At 46.1% G+C, this 24,623-nt stretch overlaps 1 protein-coding gene across 22 annotated transcripts in view; it reads right to left on the bottom strand.

Annotated features, from left to right (window-relative positions):
- Positions 1-591: 591 nt before the first annotated feature.
- HIVEP3 (HIVEP zinc finger 3) overlaps positions 592-24,623 on the bottom strand; it is a 304,681-nt gene continuing 280,649 nt past the window's right edge. For 20 of the 22 annotated variants that reach the window (XM_068657516.1, XM_068657517.1, XM_068657518.1 and 17 more), the window contains 3 exons: positions 17,288-17,386; positions 9,330-10,390; positions 592-6,757 (listed from right to left, as the gene is read on the bottom strand). In XM_068657516.1, the coding sequence (XP_068513617.1) occupies positions 5,864-6,757; positions 9,330-10,390; positions 17,288-17,386 (2,054 nt within the window). In that variant the 3' untranslated portion in view covers positions 592-5,863. Of the gene's footprint in view, positions 6,758-7,291; positions 7,357-8,500; positions 8,699-9,329; positions 10,391-17,287; positions 17,387-24,623 lie in introns of those variants that run through there. The other 2 variants (XM_068657530.1, XM_068657532.1) reach the window with 2 other exon arrangements.

Genomic DNA, 24,623 nt, shown 5'->3' on the forward strand with positions numbered 1-24,623 from the left:
GGGCAGGACACAGTGGGACGAATCGCCTCCAGAAGGACAGACACACCTGGGGAGAGGGGACGGTGTACAGAGATGAGGAGGCACAGATGCTGTGCAGCATCCCAGGTTTGGGGGACACTGCTTAAAAAAAATCCAACCCAGTGCTGCTGCCGCCCATCTGTGCACTGAGTTGGGACCAGCCTCTGTAGAGCACCCTCTGCATCACTCTGCTTCACTGCCCTGCACCACAAGGAGGGAATACTAAAAAACACATTTATGGCATTTCTGATGGGGCAGCTGGGGAGCTTCAGGGAGAGGGCTGGGGTGCGGGACCTGGAGCTTAGCAGGGGGTTATCCGAATTTGCCTCTGTTGTTTTACAGCCTGGGTCTCCGTCTGGGTTAAATAAAATGGAAATTAAAGACTGCCAGTCATGCAAGTAGTAATATGTTGGGATTTTAAAATTTATTCCAACATGCTATTTTTTTAAAAATATGCTCAGACTGAGCAGACAATCTGAGCTGTAGTAAAGGCAATATTATACTTGTAAAAACTTCTCATTCACAGTACAGATGTCATTTACAATAAGGGTCACAAACATCAAATACTGAGTATTTTTCTTCTTTTTTTGTTTGTTTTTTTGTGTTTTTAACTTTTTTTGATTTTTTTTTTTACATCAGACTGTGCTTTTACCTGTTTTTTTTCTTTTTTTTTTTCTTTTTTTTTTCTTTTTTCTTTTTTTTTTTCACTGATATAACCATACAGACATTGCAAGATGCAAGTGTAGAAACTGGAGTTAAAATAAAATTACAGGCAAAACTACCAAATTACATTGTACGCTGTACATATTTACAGTACCTTTTTTTGGAATGTATTGCCATTTTAAGAACATATAGAAACTTTCTACAGACTATTCCACTTACAGAATACATACACCTTTTAGAAAAAAAGGCAAATATTTATCTTACATGAAACCATGTATATTAAATTTGCGTACACATTATTATTATTATTATTTTTTACATTACATTTACTAAAGTGATCGTAAGTGCCATCATATCTCAGTAATGAAAACAGATTGGTTTTATGCCATCAGGACTGATTTTTTTTTTTTTTACTTTTTTGTGTAAATAATTTACAATATGGTTTTATTTGTAAATACTGTGCAATAGATGGAAATACTAGGAAGAAAAAAAAAAAAAAAAAGAAAGAAAAAAAGAAAAACACATGATGAAACCAAGTAAGCAAATTAAAAACTGTTGCAAAAACACCAGAAAAGGGCTAGATCAAATTGTCTATGATTTTGCATGGAAAATGGAATAATTTTAATGATTTCAGTGTGACCAAGTATATTGCTTGTTCAGATGCTATTTTTGTGGATTTGAAACAAAAAACAGGCAAAAGTGAAAGCTGGCTTGAGGGAAACCCAACCGATTTGCAGATCTTTTTGGTAGAGGTTAAGGAGACGTGATGGGAGGTGGCCAGGTGGGCCTAAAGTGGCTCCGATGGAGCTGATAGGCAACAATTCAAAGGATGCTTGGAGGAAGGATGCTTTACTCTGGTTGACTGCAAGGAGGGGTCAGGCACCCAAAATTTGTCCTCCTCCATGGCCTCAATAGGGTCAAGTGAGCGCACTGGTGGGGCCAGGAGGGTGGGTTTATCAGCCAGCCCCACCGAGGAGTGAGACCGTATAGACACCCGGGTGGGAAATGTCCCCCATTAGGAGCAGGTGACGGAATACATTTCCCAGTCGTAAGCCATAAAGTCAGAGCTACTTCATCATGACTTTTAAGAGTTTCCTGCTGCAGTTCCGGGGTATCCAGCCAACAACCTGTGACTAATTAGAGGTGACAGAGACCTACTTCAAGGTACGGGGGCATTCGGGGAACCAGCTGCCCCCCTCTCCTCCCGTGGTCTGCTCTGTCCTGCAAATCACTCTTTAATCTTGATAAAAGAAGCTAAATTTATGTTTAACTCTAAGAAAAAATACATTATTGAAACTCCTGAAACACATAGGCTCACATACAAGTGCACAGGCCAAGTTCTCCTTGCAAAATGATTTTTTGGATGCCAGAGTATCCGTTTACCATTGAGTACTTGCATTCATGGGCACTTCACAAGCAGCTTGCCAGGGATGGGAATATTGGAGCAGGGCTTTGGCTGACCCACCGGGCACGGCAGAGCAGCCAGTGGCCATGTGCCTTCACTGACTATAAATTAAGAAGCTCTGCCAGAAGAAAAGCAGGAGATGTTATTTCCACCTGCTGATGAAAGGCAAAGGTCGGCCTTTGGTTTCTAATTTGCCTAATTGCATGCTTAATAGATTCTTTTAAAAACAATACCGCTGCCTGCCTCTGCAAAGTGCCTGCGCAGATAGAAACTTATCCATCCCTGCAGCCCTTGTGGAAGGGAAACCCAAATTTGTCATCCCTATTTTGCAGACAGACCGGACACACAGAATGATATTAAAAGCTGTGACTTGCAGAAAGGTTTCACCAAGTGAGAAGCCAGCGGGTGCTCCAGGTAGGAAATGCAGCCATCAGGGATAGCTGGGTCTTCAGCCCCACCACAAATAAGGTGCAACTCGATGAAAGTAAGCAGAGCCACACCGCTGCTCTCCTTGGCTGAGTACGAGGCTGAGGGGATCCCCAAATTGCTCAAGGTCACACTGTGATGGCACGGCAGGGATGGAGCAGCCCCCAGGGACGCCCGCCCTGCCCGCAGACGGAGATGCTGGTGCCGGCGCAGAGGAGGACGCCCTTCCTGTGGAGCTCTGAGCTGTCAGCGGGATAATTAGCCCTTAAATATCAATATATATATATATATATAATGATTCTTTTTGCCTATAATAGGCCATATTGCGCCTGTTAGGTATCGCATGAAGCACCATTTCACCCCAGCCAGAGCCTCCCCGCCGTGCCTGCAGCTGCTGCACTGGGAAGCTGAACCAGGTTGAGACTCAGCGTGGCTTTTTTTCGCCTTGCTCCTGAGTTTTCAGCTGTCCCCGCATGCACCCGCTCCATGGCTGCCATCGGTGGGTGCAGGATCTGAGTGGGGCATGATCCAGGGAGCATCTCACAGCTGCACGGTGCCTTCCCTCCTCTCCCCACTTTTCAGCTGCACTCAAAGGCAGCCAGGCCATTGTGCCCTGTGCAGTGCCAGCTGTGACGCCCTGCAGCCGACATGCAGAATGCTTCCACTCATCTTAAGCGTCTGGAAAAGCTTTAAAAAATCATAAAAAATAAAATAACAATAAAAACACAAAAAGAATGCAATGGACTGAGTGGTTTCTGGATTTTGGTAGACTTTTTTTTTTTCCCCCTCTGTTCAGAAATGATGGAGGGGGAAAAAAAATAAAAAATACAAGAAACACACAAAAAAAACCTACCTGTGCCAAGGATCAACAGGTCAAGGATTACAATACAGTTACAGAAAGAAATGAGCAAATTTGATCTAGCCCAAAGCTCGTATCAAATGCACCTAATGAAAACAGGATGCTGAGTGCACAATTGCTGCATTGTTTTTCTTTATGTACAGTCTCTCTCTCTATATATATGTATATATATTTTTAAAAAATTAAATACAAAAAGCTACCTTGGAATAATGTTAAGAGTGTGACAAGGGCAAAGGGGGAAAAAAGTGGCAGAAGCCAGGAAATTCAAACCCGGCTCTGGACTTGGAGGGGTAGATGGTAACCAGGGCTGCTCACCGCAACCAGGGCTGAGCAGCCTGCTCCAAGGCATCTCAGTACTAAGCACACACTCAAATGCTATTAAAACAAGGAGGATTTAAGCTGGTGCTTAGGAGTTTCTCTGAGCAGAGATGCTGGGCTGAATTGAACTCACAGCCCTTGGCTTCTGCCCTGGGATCTGGCTGGCTTTGAAAGCAGGACCAGCTTCCAGGCTGGGGGCCAGAGAGGGGTAGATGGGAAAAAGGGAAACTTAATAAAAGTGCTAATTAAGGTAGAAATGGGTTCTGGACATTGTTTTGGTCAGTGTCACAGCCTTAATGTTATTTCCATGATATCTTCTTTTGTACTTAATTCCCTTTACAAGAAAAGCAAAAAAAAATAAAAATTAAAATCACAGATTATTAAAAAAACTATAGTATTTGCCCATGAAACGGGAACAGTTCGTAGCTCATCAAGTCTGTCAAGGAAATATGTTCTCATTCAGGGTTTTCTTTGATTTTTTTTTTTTATTTTTTTTTATTTTTTTTAAAAAAAGTGTATTACGTACCCGATAACCTGGAACAGCTCTGAAAGAAGAAAGAACTGGTCCACTGGTTAAATATTTTTATCATCTTCTCTCTCTTTTTTTTTTTCTTTTGTTAAAATAAAATAAAATAAAATAAAAGGTTTGTACAGATTCCATTACATAGACCAGAAAACCCTCTGAAGTAGTAAAGAGCCTGCTATCTGCTAGGGCAAACATGTATCGAAGATCTGTATTTTAAAAAGCATGTTGACATGACGGAGAGGAATGGCTCCATCGGGTCTCTCTGTATTTGGTATCGCATCTATTGGCAGTAGAGGCCATCGCTCTGCCACAGATGGTCAGAGTGAAAAATTTGCTCTGGAAAAAGTTACCGTGCATGCCGGACAAGCCAACTGCAAACATTAACCGCTCAGTGTTGTAACTTTTTCTTCCAAAACACCAAAAAAGGGCTCATCTGCGCAATAAGGGCTACATCTGTGATATTCTGTTTAAATAAATAAATACAAATAAAATCGGGCACAGTAAGTCAGGAGTTACAGAGCAGAGCACAAACACCTCCAGCAACCCTAAAGCTCAGCGAAGCAAAACCAGCCCGGGCTGAGCAGGGATGGGATGGAGGGAGTTCATCCATGACTTAAAAACTATGGAGGAAAAACAGTCACAAGGCTGAGCGTTTACTGCCACCCTTAAAGCAAGGCTGGGCATTTACAGAGGGCTTCCAGAGCCCAGAACAGAGCTCTCAGGCACACGCAGGACTATGCCGGGCGATGCCGGGTGTGGGATGGCAGGATTAAAGCAAGCAGGAGGCCAGTCCTGGCACCGGGGTTACATTCGATACATTCCTACGTTCTTGCAGTAAAATCTTTGAAGAAGAACTTCTTTTTTTTTTCTTTTTTCCTTTTTTTTCCTTTTTTTTTTTTTTTTAATGTGTGTGTCCCTTTTTTAAAAAGTGCTTTGATGGGTTCTGCAGGAGGGAGAGATGCTCACGATTATTTTTTATTTTTGAGTGAAAACTTCTCTCACGGGGAACAAACCTCCCCCTCCTCGAGGAAGTGCTAGTTTCATTACAAGTTCAGGGTAAACACGTTTTTCAAATGTAAAGCAGTCTCAAGTGTTTAAAGCACAACCATAGGCAATCAGAGGGATGCAAGAAAAAAAAAAACAAGCACTTTGCGAGAATTAAATAAAGCATATAATAAATACGAATCATAAACTTCTGTACACAGGAGCAAGGGTTTGGTTTTCTTTTTAATCATTTAATCAATATAAAAAAGTTTTTTTTGTTTTTGTTTTTGTTTTCAGTGCATCTTCTTCCTCTTAAAATGCTTAACCCTTTCCTTTCTGCATCTCTCAGGCCCATAATAACGCACACCTAAATGGCAAAAAAGACAAGGTCTAACAAACCCCCTTCCAAAAAACTCTAAAAAAATATTCACAGCCTCAAACATTTTTGTACATTTCAAGCAACAAAAGGTATAGAAAAAGGCACAAGTAACTGCATACATGTGGAGATAATACCAGACTGGGACAAAGAAAACCAGGAATCTTCCATGGGTTTGGTCATTCACTAGAGTGCTTCTTATAGCGATGATTATACTAAAGGAAATAGTGTTGAAAATGTCTGTTGATTTTACATAGGAAGCCTAAAGGTGGAACAGATGGTGGAGGCTTAAGTACTTCCCGTGTTTTCATCCACCTTTTTTTGAGTTTGACCTAAATCTGCGTGCTCTAGGTGTGGACTGCTCTTCCTGGAGGTTCCCCCTGGGCGGCTGGGCTCTCCGGAGAGGTTTCTCCTCCGGACGGACAACGGGTGGGCGTGCGGGTGGCTGGCAGAGGGCTCTGAGAGGCAGCCGGTGCTGCTGCTCCGGTCCAACGGCTGGGCAGGGAGATCTGAGATGAAAGTGCAGGATGATTCCAAAGAAGTGCTTGAGCTGCCACATTGCTTCTCGCCCGGTTTTTTCAAGGGGTCGGCCCCACTCGTCGAAGGCTTTGGAGAGTGCTCGTCGTTTGTGCTGGGGCTGGCTGGGGATGCCGAGCAGCCTGCCTGCTCGGTGTGGCTGGACTCGGCGAATGCTTTTACCCTGTATTCCTCCTGGTCTGTCTTTTGCTGAAGCTCACTAGTCCTCATTTTCTCTTCCAAGTAACTGCTGCCTGTGGGCTCTGGGGACAGCGTGTATTTAGAAACTTTTGCAACCGGGGAGACAGATGCCGATGACGGCTCCTGCGGGACCTGCGGTTCCTCGTCCCTCTCGGGAGCCTGGCTGAATTCCGCGAAGCCACTGCCGCCAGATGCAAAGTATCCCCCTTGCAAGGACACGACTGAGCTGGGCACCAAGCTGGGATGGGTGCTTGGCCTTGCCTGGACCATCTGGATGCCCCCAATGGGAATCATGGGGTACGGGGTCCTCGCGAGCTGCTGTGAATGCAATGGGAGGTGGCTGAAGACATTCTCTTCCCCTCGGCTGGGAGCGTGGACGTGTATTTCATGAGGTGCCTGCAAGGGTCTGGAGCAGACGGGCTGCGTGACGCCAGGTGAGCATGTTGGGCTTCTCGGTTCTATCTTCTGCACCAGACAGGGAAGAAGAAACAGCCAAATCAGTGCAATGAACACGTTACAGCACTAGCATCATTAATGGTCATTATAAGGATCGATTCGGTTAACATTTAATTTTAATTTGGAGGGAGATCGATCAACTGAGGGAGGCTCAGGACTCCAAACCCTTAAGGAGCAAGAGAGCCCGTGCCATTTGCCTTCTGGGTACACGAATGCACAGCCTGTTAGGGCACAGACCGAGGGCTTTGGTTCAGGCTTGGCTCTTTATCAGAGTGGCCTCTGAAACCCCAGCAGAGGATGCCAGCATTCCCAGCATCCTCGGATCCCTTTTGGTACATGGATTTTCTCAGCACCCAGAACAATATTAACAGTTTTTATTGCATTTTACTAAAGCAACATTACATCCTTACAGCTGCTAATTGCAAGGATGCTTTGGACTGAGGGAGAGAGCATGAACAAAAAGCACACCCAACAGTGTGGTCCCCACCACCACCCTCATGGTGTGGTCTGTAGAAATCAAGGGTTAAGACCCTACCAATTTACCTTTTCCTCTTTCTCTCCCGGTGCTTCACATAGTTTCCTAATGTACATCATGGAGAGATATGTGGCTAAACAGAAATGGATTAATTAGTGATGAGCTTATAACTAAACCCCTAAACAGGACTCCCAAGAAGAAGAAGCAACAGAAACTGAAATAAACTGTCCATTAAGATGGGGTTATATGATTTGAGGATTCACCAGAGGGCAAATCTGTGGAACTATGGAGAATTGACAGACCCTTAGAGCTGGATCTCTATGAAGAGGTGGCAGAGGAAGGCAGCAAAAGAGAGATGGAGAGAGAAAGCAAGAGCCACAGAAGATAGAGATTACTTGGCCAGCAGTTACAAAACCAAATGCTTCCTAAACGTCACTTATCCACACGGTCTTGGCAGAATCACTGTAAGGGTGCTGGGAAACCCAAACCAAATCCTCTCACTGGTGAAACAGCCATCAGGAGGTGAGGCTACTTGCAGTAGGAGCCAGTGGGAAAAGACATGGCCATGGTGAGACCTGATGCACAGACCTGGACAAAAGCCTTACACTCAAGCTAAGCTCAGTTCATCTTTAAGTTTCCAAGTGATGGACACCATTACCATAAAGGACACTGAGCTCCATGTGGGTATCCAACAAATCCAGCTCTGATCTTTCCGCCTCTTGTGGCCTTAACAGGAATGTAATTTTGCAATGAAAGCCTAGCTGTCCATATCAGCAATGAGAGGAAAGTTTCCCATTTGTGTCTTTATAATTGCTATGGAAAGAAGCAACAAAGGTGTGTTTGGGTGTGTAAGAGGAGCAGGACAATGGAGGAATAGGTATGTGGGTGAGAGCATAAGTAACAAGATGGGAAGGGGCAGATAAGCAGGGGTAGGTACTGCTGTCTCCCAGTGTGGACTAGAGAGGTTAGAGGATTTGCTACAAGCAGTAGTGGTGGGCAGTTTTCCTGACAGAGATGGTTTATAGATGAAGGACTGGGGTTTCCACAGCCCTGAGATTCACCACAGAAAGTTAATCGAAAGGGAAGGGAAACAGCATTAAAGTAGGCAAAAGCTTTAGCCTAAAACATCTGACGGCCTCTAAGAAGGTAAGGCAAGCACTCATAGTGGAAAGCACAAGGAAGGTAGCACCAAAAGAGGGAACGTTGTCAAAGACACAGGAGAAACGCACACTGGGCAGCGTGGCTTTTCTGGGGAAGACCTGGGTCAGCATCTGCCATGACCGGTCCTCCGAGGGCTGGATAAAGGCCTCTCTCTTCCCAGGGCAGGCCCTAAGGGCTCGAGTGTCTCCTCACACCAGCAGAGCAACTCCAGCAACTGGATCTCATGTTCATCAGCATAAATTACAGGAGAGCCAGGCACATCAGCAGAAATGGGAGATCTCTTAACGTTCCACCAAACCCGACGTCTAATTTGCCTGTAGGAGTGGGAGGAACATGTAATTTTCCTTTACCCATAGGATTTGATATGTCCAGCAGAGAGATTAAATAATTTTCTGGACCCAGTGGGAAGCACCTCTCTGTGCTGAAGAGAGAAGCGAGATGAAATCAGAGATGTCCAAACAAACATTTCTCAGCAGTTAATCTAACAGAGGTGGCTAGACATCCACATAGCCCAGGAGTCTGCAACAGGGCGTAAGACCCTTGGCTAGCCCAAATCTGGTTCAGGTCACTGACCACAGAAAAGTGGGTAGAGCTTCACCCAAACTGGTGAAATCTAAGAAATAGGTCTGAAATTCCCAGGGAAAAAGTCTCTTTGTGACGATTTCAGACATTTTTAAGTGGACATCCTTACTGCTTGCTTTGGGAGGAAAAGCAAGAACAGCTTGGTTCAGGGAGAGTAGAAAGCCCCTTGGAAAAGGGAAAACTTTATTTGTCCCTTCTAAGGGGACCAGACCAGCATGTGCAGAACACGTTGTGGTCCACTGCCACTCTTTCCTGGGTTATCTGCGACATCACAGTTACAGACACTATGCACTTCTGCATTGCAAGGTTGAGTAAAAAACATACCAGAAAACGTATTAGAGGGCAAGAGGGGCTTGAACTTACCAGCTTGGACTCATAGAGCTGTACATTTTTGCCAAAGAACCTGTGAGGTAGAGGCATCGAAGATAATATTCCATGCTGGGCTTGATATGAGCTTTGAACTTTGTCATCTGCTGCTAATTTGCTCGTACCAGGCAAGTCCTCTTTCCCAGGGGATGGATACCTAGGTGACTCTGAACAGCCTGGGGGCATGCTTTTCTTCAGCGATAAATATCTGACTGATGACATCTCTCTGCTCGGAGACGAGTGCCTCACAGGGGAGACATCCCCTTCTGGTGGAAGGTATGTTCTTGGGGACAACTCTCTTCTGGGGGAAAGATGCCTGCTGGGTGACAGCTCAAGTCTTGGTGACACACATCTCAGGGGAGATGCCTCCCTCCTGGGAGAGACGCGCTGGCAAGGAGACAACCCTCTCCCCGGAGACAGGCACCTTAGAGAAGACAGTTCTCCTGTTGGTGAGAACCGTTTCGGTGAAGTTTCATTTTTGGTTAACAGGTGCTTTCTGGCTAGCATTGGTCTGCTGCTGCCACCACCTCTGCCAGAGTCCTGGCTCGGAGACCACCTTTTTCTCGGGGAGGTGTCTTTTGAGGTTGACAGGTCCATAGCTAAGGACATCTGTGGCCTTGTGACAGACTCCCTTTCAGCAGAAGCCAATTGTTCAGTGGAAGTCAAAGCTGGTCTGTGGAGACTCAAGAAGCTGTGGCACACAGCAATGTCACTGCTGTCTGCTGACCACTTGGTTTCCAGCCCAGAGGAGGAGGCCTGCTGGCCTTCACCTACTTTTTGGCTGCTGGAAACAGTTTCTTGGGCTAAGGACAATGCTGTTTCAGTGCCTTCCTCTTGAGAAGATGGAGAGCCACCTAAAGAGTGCATTGGTGGGCCAGTATGTTTGCCTTCTGGCAACTTTAAAGGTGGCTCATCTTGGCTCTCCTCTTCCTCCTCATCTTCATCATCTTCATTGTCATCATCATCGTCAGATTCCTCTAGGTCTGAAAACTGATGTTCCTCGATAGGCTCAGATCCCTCCCGCCCCTCAGAGTCCTGGAATAGGTCTTCACTGGTTCCTGCAGAGATGGGCAGACACAAAACAGAGAATATAAGACACAAACAGACACAGGCTGGTTTTGTGCTGAATCCGCTCAAAAGTTCTAATGGGACAAGAGCAGGCAGGACCAGTTATTTCCTAGATCTAGTTATCTCATACTTCAGAGCCTGCAGCCTTGCCCTCTCTTCCAGTTCTGCTCCTGATGATCCCAGCACCTTCACTGCTTTGAGCTCAGTGAATCTCACCACTGGGACCATCTCCTCTGCCCAAATTTTGGCTTCAGCCATTGCTCTGCCATAGGCCCCTGCTTCTGCCATACACCATCACACAGCCTGGCTACCTTTCTCCAGGAACAAAAAAAAAGTTCTGGCTAGATTAGGAGAACAGCAGCACTATCACCCTTTGATATTCTTTTTACAGCTATTTGTTGTAATGGTGCCCACAAAATGTCTACAGCTGCTAAAGCACAGAAAGGCTGCTGGGATGACAGCTCCCATCTTCCATGTCTTGGGCCTTGTCCTATCTAGATAACATGACATTTAAAGATTAGCGAGACAGGTTTTCATTAAAAATGCAAACAACAGTGCTGAAAGAACCTCTGTGGTTTTTCCCAATTGTGATACAGACATGTCTATGGAAAGCCTCACATCGTGATGCTTTGATAATAAGAGTCTGTAAATAGAGTGGAGTATATAGAAAGCAAATTCCAAAGAATTTGAAACTTATCTGCCTGTATGTATAAAATGCAGTGTCTCTCTTCTACTCGAAGAACCAGCAGAAGCTTTCTGAGATGAGCACCAAGCTTGCAAGCAGATTGCTGCTGGCTCACCCTCTGCTCTGTGCAGAGAAAACCTGCATTTTCCCATGCCAGATGTGCAGTGGATGCTAGAAAAGTGAAAGCTCAGCCTGAAGAGGTCCATCGGGAACAGCCACTGGATGTCACTGTAGCTCAACAAAATTGTGCTGTCAGGAGGCTTTTCTCAAGTTCCCACTGCTCTGGAGGGGCTAAGAAAACACCAATTTCTCGAACTCTGCATGAGCCGAGCACCAAGGCGATGGGTGCCGTGCTGATGGGACACGCTTGCTCCCTGCTTTGCAAGGGGAGAGCCTAGCTGCTGCTTTGACACCTGCACGGAGCCAGGCACTGCTGGCTTCTCCTCCCCATCAGTTCATCCTAGGACGCTGCTCCTCCTCCAATGGACACTGACACAGTTTTCCATGTAGGGCTGCCATCAGCAGGACGAGCCAGAAGGGAAACTCAGCAGAGTTAATGCAGAGGCTGGACCACACCTGCTTGCAGCAGGCAGGGTGGCTTTCAGAAGGCAACATGGCCACACAGGGAGAAGTCCCTGTGATCTGTGGATAAATGCCTAATTCAGTTTACTTTGAATAACGGGGCCTTACCTGTAAATGTTCACGAAGTATTTGGCAACCCTCTGACCCTAGTGGAACAAGGCATGTATTTAGCAGCTCTCCACCAAGAGGCTGGCTTGCATTGTGCAATGCTTGTATAATGATGGTGTTTGCTGGACCCAGGATCCAGCAGCGGGTTATTTGCAAACTCCCAAAGGAACTGACTTCAGAACAAATATTATTCCAAAAGACTCATTCTCCCGGCTCTGGGGTGAACTGTGCACATTTCTTGCCTGGAAAGGGAATGTATCTCACCAGCAGAGCTACGGGCTAGTCCCTGCCTCTGGCTTGGGGGGCTGATATCTGTGGGCGTAGGGATGGACAGACAGCTCCAGCCTCAGCCCCTGCTGCATGGTGTCAGGCCTGGAGAGCCTTCTCCTGTGTGGTCTCCTTTTTTTTGGCCCCAGTCACAGTACAGACAGGCGCTGGCCAGGACAGACAGCAAGGTCAGAAGGACAGAGTGAGGGAAACGTGAAGCTGGTTGCGCACTGGGACACTGTTTGCATTTCCCACAGAGGGAAAGGGCTTGGTGAGTCCCGAGACATCCCAAAGGGACTTTGCTTTGGCCTCCTAACATGCTGCATGTGGGCAGAGAGCTCAGGCCTGAACCAGCAGCCCTGGCTACTTGCAGCACAGGAGCATTTTGCTGAGCTGATGGGGAGAGGAAGGACATGGCAGGAGAAGACAGGGATTGGTGGTGGGGGGAGGGACAGAGGAAAAACATGCCCCAATAATGCCTTTGAGGGCTTCTGCACACCATCTCATTAAGTTTGTGTTATCCTTGTGGTATTCCACCAAACTGGTACAGTCACACCAAGCAAAACCAGTGCAACAGTGAAGAATTATGCTCCAATCTCCTTTTATAGTAACACCCCTTTCTTTCCCCTGCCCCTTAAATAGAAATCAAAACAATCAAGTGAAATACAGCTTGAGTTTAAAATAATCCAGGGAGCTTTAGGAACTGCTGCTCCCTCCCTGCCTGCCCCCGAAGGAGAGTGCAGCAGTATTCCCGCACATGTAAATAGCCTCTTTTTTTTTTTTTCCTTGCTTTTTTAATTAAACTACTCATCGCTAGGCTCTGTTCTGAGCCTCTTCAGGAAGAAGAGAGACGATAGTATGTGTTTACACAGGGGAGGCTATTTCCAACCCACTACACTGAGAGCAGGGGATGCGCAACACAGCTGCGAACTCTGATTTCTCATGCACCATTTCTGCATTCTTTTCTCATCCATCTACATACCCCCAACTATTACAGTACCAAATACAATCTTCTGACCTTCCCGTTGGCTGTTTTATTTAGTATTTACTTGACATTTATGAGCAACAGGCCTCCTGACTCATGAGGCAGAATATATGAAATTTCAGCAGAAGTCCAGTGTTAGCTTTAACCAGGTGAAAAAGAAGATGGGAGAAAGGAAATGCTCCTCTGACACTGTGCCTTCCCGATTTCACCTTTCTGCATTCCTTCCTGGCAGACTGTCCCCTTTACACAAACACAAATGGTCTTCATCAATGGGAGGAAATGGGGACTGTATATTTTTCGTAATTCTAAAATTACATGGGTTGCTTGCATAATGCAATACAGTCCAGACAGCGCAACACATTCCAGCAAGCTGCCGCACAGCCAACAGCAACACGGCGAGAGAAGTCCTCTCTGAAAGCTCGTGGGCTCCCATCCCTCTGCAGCCTCCGCAGGACCTTCCCTCGGTGGGCTCAGCAGGTGTCCAACAACCACATGCTCAGCCACAATGCTCAGCAGTGATTTAACAGTGGCCAAACAGAAGTCCCCCAGCTGACAGTCCCAACATTTCTGCTGAGCACCCTCCCAGCCGACCCGCAGCCACACGGCTGACCGTGCCTGGGCTGTACCTTTAGTCCTGCCCTCTCAGCGAGGCCAAAGGCTGGGACCAGCTCATCCTCCTCACCTGCCAGCCCTCTGTTTTCACAAGCTCCTGTTGGCTCACAGCCTGGTCTGGCTTTCGCACCGCTCCACGCACTGCTATTAACCATGTGTGAGCCTGGGACGCACGACTGAACGAAACGATGAATGCAAGCATTCCCCCCGACCCGCTAAGTGGGCCCTTGTGGTTCTGTCCTCAGAAGCCTGCAATTATGTGTAACGTAAATAGGGCTCCTGATCTGCAGCTTTTCAAAAGTGACACTCAATTAATTGATTCATTAGTTCTAATTGACTATAATGGACAGGTTCAAAATAATACTTGTTTTTTCAGAGTCACATAACCAACATTTCAGGAGCCACTTTCCTCTTTCCCTATCTACCTTTAACCTGCAGAAGCATCACCTGTAGGTGGTATAACAGCAGGGATTGATTTTTGGAGGCTGTGATCTAGTCAATTATTTAAGTCTGTTCCTGGACTGAAGGAGTCCTCCAGCAATCCCACATGGAGCAGCCTTTCTCTGCTGCTGCCATGCCAGCACTTCTCCCTTGGGGCAGCAACTGCAAAATCCCTGACCAGGTTCTTTCAGCCGTGCCCTCCTGTGGAATGGTCTCAGCCAAGTACAGCATGTCTATACCTGGCCGAAAGGTTGCTCTGAAGAGCTAACAAAAAGCCAGGAGGTCCAATACATCTAAAAGGAAGAGAACAATCCCTTGTGGCAGAGAGGCACCTCAGCCTTGGAGTATTTGCACTCCTGGTCCATCCTTCTTCCCCGCCGCTGTGGAGCTCAGTGCATTTTGCAACTTGCAAAAGTTTTCCTAACATAACAACTTGAGCACACCACTGGGTACACAGAAAAGGCTCATTGAAATGAGATGGTTTTAAGAGATTAACTCAGCAGCAAAGTAGATGTGTGTGTCCCTGTGAAAACAGGCACAGGTGCCTAGTAACAGCAGTGGAAGCGTGGCAGGGCTCTTTATTTCTCCCATGTCCTTGTCCCCTGTGTGCCCAGGTGACTACATCTGGCCTGAAACTGAGCCCAGGCCTGACAGGGCTTGGTGCTGCTGCACTGCAAGGTCATGGAGGGTTGGGCTGGCTAACCTCCTCAGGTGGCTCCTCCAGCCCCACCACTAGCAAGCTGAGCCATGGTCTGCTCAGGCCAAGGACCGTCACATCTGCCTTCAGACTGTTCCAGGATGGTGGCAGGAGCTCCACAGCCAGCTGGCACCGATCACCTCCAGCACAGGATGGCCACATCCAACCTCCCGCTCAGGAGTGGTCCTGGGCCCATGATAAATCCTAAACTGTGCTCAATAGTTTTTTGGAAGTGTGGTAGATGGCCTGGACCAGACACGACCTGGGGACCGCTCCTGCAGTTTAAGTCAGGACAGCGGCATGCCAATGCCTGCAGATGTCCCCATGAGTGTTTAACTAGCCAGTGTGGCTACACCCTGAGGACACAGCACACAGGCAAACTCCATTCCCACTATGGGCTTGTATGGAAACTCACTTAATGATTTTTAATTACCTATAAAGCAGGAAGCATGTGACAGTGCCCATGGCCCGGGAACCGGCCCCTATCCCAATAAAGCCTCTGATGGACTTGACCTCAGCAGGGGACCAGGGTGATAAGCGCTGTTTGTTGTTCCTGCCGAGTTAACATTCCCTGGCTCACAGCACCGTCTCCAGAACTTGCTCAGCTGATGTTCACTTTATAAAAATAACCGTGGCGCCATGTGTTTTATGAAGCTCGCGTTAACCCATTGTCAACAAACCCTTGCGGGCTGCGGCAGAATGAATCCCATGGACCGGGGAATCGAAATGGTTTGGGGTGAGACAGGGGAGTGAAATAGGAAATGGGAAAGAACAACGCTAAATGCAGCCATTAGAGCTGCTTTCATACTGGGATTTCTGGGGCAGCAGCCAGGAATGGTCAACGGTGTCATGCCTAGCCTGCAACACAATGCAAACAGAAAACACCACCCTGCTCTGCAGCACTAAATGCTTCCAGGAGTAAACACAATGACAGAGATGGACCTGTGCCCCCTCCACCTCTCCACCTACTATCTCTGGTATGCGCTGTGCTTCCTATAAACACAAACACCCTGCCGAATGCAAATGCAGGTAAGATAAATTTAATGAGGACCTGAGGTCCACTACCTCTAAGGCTTCTTCTCAGTCATTCCTCATTGCGGCTCCAACCCCAAATACCCGGGGTCTTGCTAAAGGAAACAGAATAACAATCATAAAAACATCTAACTGGTCCTTGGAGACTCATAACCTAACCCTTCCCAGCTGTCAGACCACAGCCTCCAATAATTTGGGTAAAATATCTCTTCCTAGCTCAGACAGCTAAGTATACAAAAGACTTCCACATGCTCCTTTGGAGATCTTCCTCACCCTTCGCTCAACATTTCTGATGGAGACAGGCGGCCAAAGTTCTCATGGTCACCAAAGTCCTGCCTGATGCTGCCCAACCTCCCCAGGAGTAGGTCTGCTTTTTGGGATGACTTCAGGGAAATTCAGCTGCAGACACTACTATAAATCAGGGCGGAAATTACTAAATGAGAGTCATGTGTACTTCTCATAGCACAGACAGACTCCTGAATTTACAGACCCTTGGACAGACTTTGTGTTTGCTCATAAGCAGATGAAAGAAATGAGCAGGTGAGTCAGGGCAAATGTATCTTCTTGTAAAGCACTCAGAATAATGCCATTAAATGTTAAAGCACAATGTTATTTTGGTTTTGATGGCTCTTTCCCTGCTGAGAAACATTCCAGGTCACTACAGACCTGAGCGGTTCACCTTCATCCTACAGACAGAACAGACCTGGGAGAGTGAGGGATGAGGAAAGCAGCTGCCCCCGTCCTGCTTTGCTGAGGCTTCAGGGCAGGTCCCTAGAACATGATTTTCATGGAAATGTCCTTCTCTGGTGCTCCTTCCATGTCACAGGAGTGCATCTCCTTTGCAAGAACATCAGGGCAGCAGCGTGAGCATCTGCTAATGCTCAGCACTTCACCTGCAGACCCTAACCATGGGTGCCAGGAGTGACCTTTTGTCCGTCACCCACATGACTGTGCTTGCAGCAGCAAAGAGGGGAAGGTTACAGCCTCGTGCAAGGCTTCTTGGGGGTCTCACTTTGCTTCTTTGGGACTCCCTCTACAACCACGAGACACACAGGCTCTGCTGGAGCATAGCCATCAGGCTCCTACACTGAAATTCTCTTTAGACATAGCCCAAATACCAAAGAGCACCTTCTCACACCACAGATCCCTTATTTATTATTATGTATATAGCCCACATGCAGAGCACAAACGCAGGATGCTCCCTATCTGTCTGCTTACTCTTCTGTCTGCAGCCAGCCAAAATATTTCAGACAAACAGGCACAAAGCCCCAGCAGGAAGACACGGGCTCATACATAGACCATCCCATTGATGAAGTCCCCCAGGATGGTTCTGCAACTCACCCAGTGCAAGGAGAAATTCACTCTTGGGTGCTGGAAGGAGCCTTGGGTGATAAAAACCACCCCACGTCTTTTGCTTGAATACATACTGACTTTTTTTTCAGAAGCAATAGCAAGTTTATAAAGTTGAAGAATTTTACCTTCTTCGGCTTCCAGATCCACCAGTGAAGATACCAACACGCCCATCTCCTGACATTTTTTGCTGTGGGCTTTTGACTTCATATGTTTAGTCAGATTCCCTGAAAGGAAGCAGAAAACATATTTTGGTCAATATGGCTTATTATTATTATTTCATTTTGCAAGCTTAGCAGTAGAAAATTAATAATTTGGTTCTGAACCGGATGAAGGAGGCCTCTGACTCTCCCCAGACCACTATCCATTGCAGATACCCCATGGTGCAAGGCTACATCTTCCCTTCGTTCTTTTGCTGCTGCATGGGGGTGGAGAAATGGAGGTGCAGGCAGGGTACAAGACTGTTGTGCAACCTGAAAATCCATCTCAGATATGCACTGGGGCTCATGCAGGGAAAAAAATCCTGGATTGCCTTCAGCTGTGATGGTGCAGCCGGGAGAGATGGTAGGAAAGAGAAAGATGCTTCCCAGTTCAACACAGTCTGGCAACACCTCCCACCTCATCCCAGCACATGAGGTCACCTGCCTCCAGGTATGAGTACTCCAGATGCCAGCAGTGGGGGGAAAAAAAGAAAAAGGAAAAAAAAAATAATGAAGTGGGCCTTGGCTGCCTCTTCCTGAACAGCTGGGTACAACTGTAGATAAAAGTATTTAGAGGAGCTGGCTGGGAAATGTAATTTCCACCCTGAGCAGCACTTTGTTGGGCTGGGGAGCGGGCACCCCGGGAGGCTGGTGGGCAGCTGGGGCAGCCCTGGGAGCTGGCAGGGGACTGGGCAGCCCAGTCTGCATCCCACCTGGCTTCACTGGTGGCTTTGAGAGACTTGGGACACTCTTGAAGAACCAGCATTTCTTTCACTGGAAAACACTCATGTTTTAACCCACACTAGTACTTACTCAGGACTGCGTGCACATGAAGCTGCCTGGAGTGGAGCAATGCAGACGTGCACCTACACCCGCCCCCACCCCCAGCAGCATGGCTCCAATGAGCTGGCCACACAATGAAGCACCAGGGAGAAGGAGGAGCCACAGGTACCCCTGGAGTACTGCACACCAGGTTTTAGCATCATGACAAAGCCTGCAGAAAGCTAACAAGGCTTCCTCAGGCTAGGGTGGGAAGAGCAGCCCCTGCAAAGTGGGGTCTGGGACGTGGGGATGCTCACTGCTGCTCTGAGACCCTGCAGTGGGATACCCTGTGGGTACAACAGCCTCACAGGGCCTGGCTGGCTCTCATCTCACTAATTCTAACTCCCACGTTGCAGGCAAGTTAATTAGACAGTTATTAACCCTACTTATCCATGAGGGAAACAGTGGGCAAAGGGGAAACTTTGTTGAGGGGAAAACACAGACAGGTGGAAAAGAGAGAAAAAATACAGGTTTGGAGAAATAAAGGAAAAATGTCCTGTTTTTCCCTTCCCTTTCTTGTGCCTCTTCATGGGCTGAGCTGATGATGAGAAGAAATCCAGGCCCTGGCTGAAGCTCACCCAAGGGCTGCTTGGTTTCCCAGAACAGCCCAGGAGCTGGCGGAGGGCTCCAAATTCACCGCAGCAATGCCATGTGGCACCAGCCCTCCTGTTAGCTAAATCGTGTTGAACACGAGGCTTGTTTTGTTCTCAAAAAAAAAAAAAAAAGAAAATTTTTTAAAAAAAAAAGACTTTTCACATTTTATTATAGCCCTCAGCTGAGGACTGAGGTCCCTCAGCTGCCTCCTGCAATCCAGAGTCCCCCGGTCCCTGAGCTGGGTGGAAGCAGAGAGAGCTTCTATCACCCCCTTCTGCTGCTGGTCTGGTGAGTATAAATAAATAGGCAATTATTCACCAGAGCAGAGAATTACCCGTGATGCCCTCACAGCTCAGAAAAGTGCCATAACCATCTAGCTACCAAGTCCATCTCTCTTTAGTCCATGAATTATTTATTTAGCCCATTTTGTACAAAATGGAATAGCTCCAACAGGAAAGACCAAGACAGAGAGACAAAAGCTGACTATATATCCCTGGCACCCATCTAGGATGTGGATACGAGTTTTCTCTCCAAAGGATATTTAATAATTTAGATCCAGCATAACAGCTCCAGTAAGAGAGATTTATTATTTTTTAACTTCATGCCAACATACCCTTAGCTCTGTGGTTAGAACACTCAGGTATGAGGATGAGGCCACCTTGGCTCAGGTCCTTGCTCCAAATCAGACCTCTCTTTCTCCAACTTGGACCAGAAGCTTTGTTGTGGACCCAGAGAAACCCAGTTGGACAAAAGCATGTTCTCATGGACACCTCTAGTTCCAGTGAATCACCATTTTTTGTAAATGAAAAGCTGTTATGTCAGAAAGCATCCAATGAGTTCAGATTTTGACTTCATGGAAGTGGAATTTAATTTTGGACCTAACTACCAAAAAGGCAAACTGACTCAGTCTTCTGAAATCAAACCCTACTGCTGCCATTTGCCCATCACAATGCTCCACAACTCAGCTGCCAAAAATGACCCATTTTTGTTCAGTTACCACAGAAAAATCCCTAACTGGATTTCCTCTGCTGATGGTACCCACAGCAAATAAACTCAAGCAAATGCTAGATGTGAGCTGCGGGAACCATTTAAACTCTGCTCTGTGGCACCCCAAGAATCCCACTGTGATCCCCATGTTGGGAAGCATGGGAGGAGAGGTCCACCAAGCATCTCGGTTCTACCACGTCCCTCAAAGGAGCTCATAAATCCACTCTGCTTTCCACCTGGCTTTGGCTTACCCAGGAGGGCATAGCATGAATTATTGGGGGCTGGTGAATGCAACGTCTTAAGTAAAACTGTGACAAGGGAAGGACTCCAGTCCTCAGAGGCACAAAGAAGCCACTCCAGCTGTCCGAAGGCTGGTGATACACACAGGTCCCTGACGCTGCCCTAGCATCAGTGCTGTTCACAGCAAACACTCCTCTCTTGCTGCAGTGGGATCTTGCAGACACAGGGCCCCAGCCGGCTGCTTTAGCAGCCTGAAGCTCTCAGCCCATCACTTCCTTTCACCTCTGCCTTTGATTCAGTTCCACTCCAAGCAAAGGTTCGGGTTGACAAGCTCTGCCAGAAGCTATCAGTGTCGCTTCCTTTTTTATTTTCTTGCACTCGAGGTAACTGTCCCTGTGCAAGGGAAGGCTGTGGCTTCTCCTCTTCCTTCCCCATCCATGCTACCTGCACAGACATGAGCTGGCAGGCATCATGCAGACAATGCTAAAAATCCTTGTGCAAATGAATTTATGACAAATACCAAAGACCAATTCATAGCAAGTGTTGATGTCTTTCCTCTTCTACTTTTTTTTTTTTTTTTTCTATTCTGCTTCCCATCTGTTTTCATCCTTGGTGGGTTAAACAAGGCAATACCCACATGCCGATGAATGAGGTGAGGCTGCAACAGTATCTGTGAGATCCCTCTGGTACAGGGTATATCCACACAGAGCATCCTGCACGCACACAAAGTCGGACAAAATTGGGAATAACACTAGCCTTTCTGGGAATGGAGGCTCAAGGGGCCAGATTATCATCAGAGCTAAGTTTGCATCATTTCAAGGGAGCTAAAAGTCAACTGAGAAGTTGAATTATCATCTTGGGAGCAACTTGTAGGAGGATAATATTTATCTTATCAGTGTTCTTTTTACAGTTTGTGTTTTAAGACCCCTTAATTAATGCAGGCAGGATTAAATGCTGAAGTCCTTCAGCAAATTTCCAGTAAAATCAAAATTATTTTACCTAACTGGTTAGGAATCCTATAAGGATGGACTCATAGCTACTTGTTGCCTTGCTGAGTTCTGGTTCCTAACCTAAATAATAATAATAACAATAATATACAACAACAACATTGCTTCCTTGGAAACAGTAAAAATCATATTTGAAGGAGCAATAGCAGCAGGTGGGAAGGCAGAATTAAATAGAACAGTCACACTGAATCCTAGGCAGGTAAGCGGTGCTTCCCAAGGTTCAGTAAGAAGTTCCCAGATTGAAAAATCAATAGATTATATCTAAACCATTGGAAATGGTGACCCCCCCCTCACTCCACCTTCTGCTGCACTGGAGCAGCACACGCAGCGCCAGCACAGAGATGGGTTCTCTCTTACGCCCGCTTATAACTGTGTATTGCTGGTTGCTTGAACTCTGCTGCGAGGTCTTATTCTGGACTTAATGCAGCTTAAATACTTGTGTTGTTTTGAGAAAGCTGAAATTCCCATGTTCCAAAAGCAGTTTAAGCGGGACTAGAAGTGATTTGCCATTTAAATTCAAAGAGGCAAATTAAATTTTCAGAACATTCACTATAATATTTTAAATGTGGTGGAGTTAAAATGAAAAGTAGGGGATAAAGACATTAAGATTCCTGGAAAAATTATCTTGTCTATATTGGGCATACACTATACTTTCTATTTGTCCTATGAAATGTGAATAATTTAACAACAACAATAAAATCCAAAAAATAACCAGCTGCAGGATCTCAACATCCAAGGCGATACAAATATTCTTTACTTTCCAGAACTTTAGTTTTTCTCATACCCTTCTTTTCAGGTAGCATGCAAGGAGAGCAACAGCTACTCTATCACCAGCAGACTCCTATTTTGCTGTGAGATGCATTCGCACATGGAGAATAAGCAATAGGTCAATACTCTTCGTCCCAGATAAACCCTTGAATTAGGTGTTACGTGTGACTTAAATAATGCACAGGCCTTGATTTAGGTCTCTGCCTGGAGATAATGTCCCCTACTGAGACTCTTGAAGAAGGAAAGCTTTAATTTAGATAATTTATTGGGCAAAATAATTCAGTTTTTCAAAATTTTGTTATTATCTTTTATATGTATTGACTTACTGATTAAAGGAGAGAATTTGAACATCTAGCCTGCCTGTCTGCATTGATACAGGCTATAAAATACAACCGTCTTCTGGATCAAGCCCATCAGCTTGTGTTAGCTGAAAACTAATCTTCCACCAAGGTACCCAGGATGGATTTGCAGATTTCAAAATAGAGAGAATTAGCACATTTCCCACTGAGGCTTGTGCTAAGGCTTAATAGCTGCATTAAAAAAAAAAAAAAAAAAAAAAAAAAAGCTAATATTTCACTTGAATTTGCCAGTCTATGACTTTCAGCCCTTTTTTTTTTTTTTTTCCTCATTTCCATAGTAAGTTAAAGAGCCCTTTTGCTCACTGTGTTTCTCCTCCTGTCTGGACCACATGTCTCATGCCACATTGCGTAAGGCAGCAAATTCCTGCAGCTAATCCTCCCTCATCCCCTCCTCGAGCTGGGTGGCATCCCTAGGAGCAGAGGGGACTCCCAGCACGGGATACTTGCACCCTTTCCCTCTCCCTAGCTGGTCAAGAAGGGTCCCAGCACACACAGGGTGCAGGGACATTTTTGCAATCTATATATCAATCTCCTCTGCTCTAACAGCAGTTAATTCTTGCGGAGCTTTCCGCCAGTTGGACCTGCTCTGTAGTTTCCAGAGGAGGCTTAGCAGAGCGCTGAGTCTGCTGGAGCAGTAATAATAATAAACTGTGCAGCCATAACCTTGCCTTTAAGGGCTGAGGGGGTAACGCATTTAATATATTAACATGTTCAATAACCTCAGTGCCTGCCATGTGCTGATTTAAGGAACTGCAAACTAATTTATTAAAGGAAGACTATGGCCGAGGACATGGAGAAGTCTGGTGTCTGGAAACTGTGAGTGGACTAGACTATCAAATGGATATCTTCAGCCAACAGGCACCGATGTCCTTCACACAAGCACCTCTTAAATTAATATGAAGCTCCCTGTCCCTCTGACCTCTGAGCAAGGCAGCAGCGTGGACACAGCGTGCTGCTCTGTGCGTTTTTTCCAGAAATTTTAAGAAATCTCAAGCAATCCAGACGTGATGTGAGTCTGAATGAGAGTAGAAAATAGCTGTTTGGGAGGATAATGCCTGCAGGGAGGGATTCAAGGGCCAGCACTGTCCCCATCCCTGGGTCACCCAGGGGAGGAGCACAGAAAGGGTCTGGAGGCAAGGCACAAGGAGGGATGGATCTTGGCTCCTGAGTCCCCTCTGGGAAGCAGGTCAAGGAAAAAGCTCTCCCTGACCTTCCTGAGGGGAAAAACAGTTAGACTGCAACTTTTCCATTTCCTTCCTGGTAAGAAAACAATGAAAAAGCTGCTTAACTTCTTCAAAAACCTCTTTCAGGCTGTAGTAACAAACCTTCGGGGAGTGTGCTGCTACAGTGGAGGTAGAGAACACAGTAAAAGGCACGTTTATATCTGGTCCAGAAATGTAAAATCGAATAAATCTTTACCAACAAAATTTCCAAGGCTGCTATTTCCATCAACTAAGTGATCACACACAAATAAATAAATAAATAAAATCATCTCATAGATTGGCTTCAATATAATAACGGAAAAAAAAAAAAAAAATGCACAAAATGCCTATAAATAGCATAATTAGTGAAAAGGGGGAAATACTTAAATCTCTTTCTTTTGCAAAAGTTTCCCCTGCTTTTGGAACACAGATACAGAGGGGAGAGGGGTAACCAGATAAAGATCCTCATTAAAAATAATAAGAAAAAAACATTAAACTGCTTCCAGCCTACTTGAGAGTTTACAGCATTAGATCATGCTGGAGAGATCTACCAAGCCAAAATGAAGACAGCTCCATAGATATCCCCCTCGAGTTTATGCTGAAGGCTAAAATTAACCTTGGAAAGCTGATTTCTAAAAGAGCTTCAGCTCAGCTAATACTTTCGCAAGTGCAGTCCAGTAGCAAGAGCTCCAGCTTCTCCATTCTGCAGTTAACTGCGGTTGCAAAACAGCTCACCAGGAAGGGGGACCCGAATGAATCAGGGCCCAAACAAACTTCTCCCAGACGTCTGCAAAATAAGCTGTGAAACCTCTAGTTCTGCAAACCTCCTGGACCTCCACTTCGGACTCCATCACTGACTGCAACTGTGCTGCAGCTGGGCTTTAACTGACAATGTTATCAGCACACAAGGCTGATTTTTTTTTCTTGCTTTCCAGCAACAGTTTCAAAGGTGCTTCCATCAGCAAAGCAAACACATTTTATCCACGTGCTGCAAAGTTATGTGGGGTATAAGCATGCCTGCAGGACACAGCCAGGGCTCTGACTGTGATCCCCCTTTCCCCCCCTCCAGCAGAGAGCCTTTTTCATGCAATTCCAAGTTACCATCATGCAACTATTCGTCTTAAAATTGCTAATCCAGGGAAGTCCAGGGAAGTTCTGCCCCCTCATGCATCCATATGCAAACAGTTTTGCATTAAAATCCCAGAGTGATTTTTTTTTTTTTTTTTTTGGAAGGAAGCATTTCCATGCTACCTTCCTCACAAGTTTCCTGCAAAGCTGAAGAAGG

Source organism: Anas acuta, chromosome 21 (genome assembly GCF_963932015.1).
Source record: "Anas acuta chromosome 21, bAnaAcu1.1, whole genome shotgun sequence".
Lineage (NCBI taxonomy): Eukaryota > Metazoa > Chordata > Aves > Anseriformes > Anatidae > Anas > Anas acuta.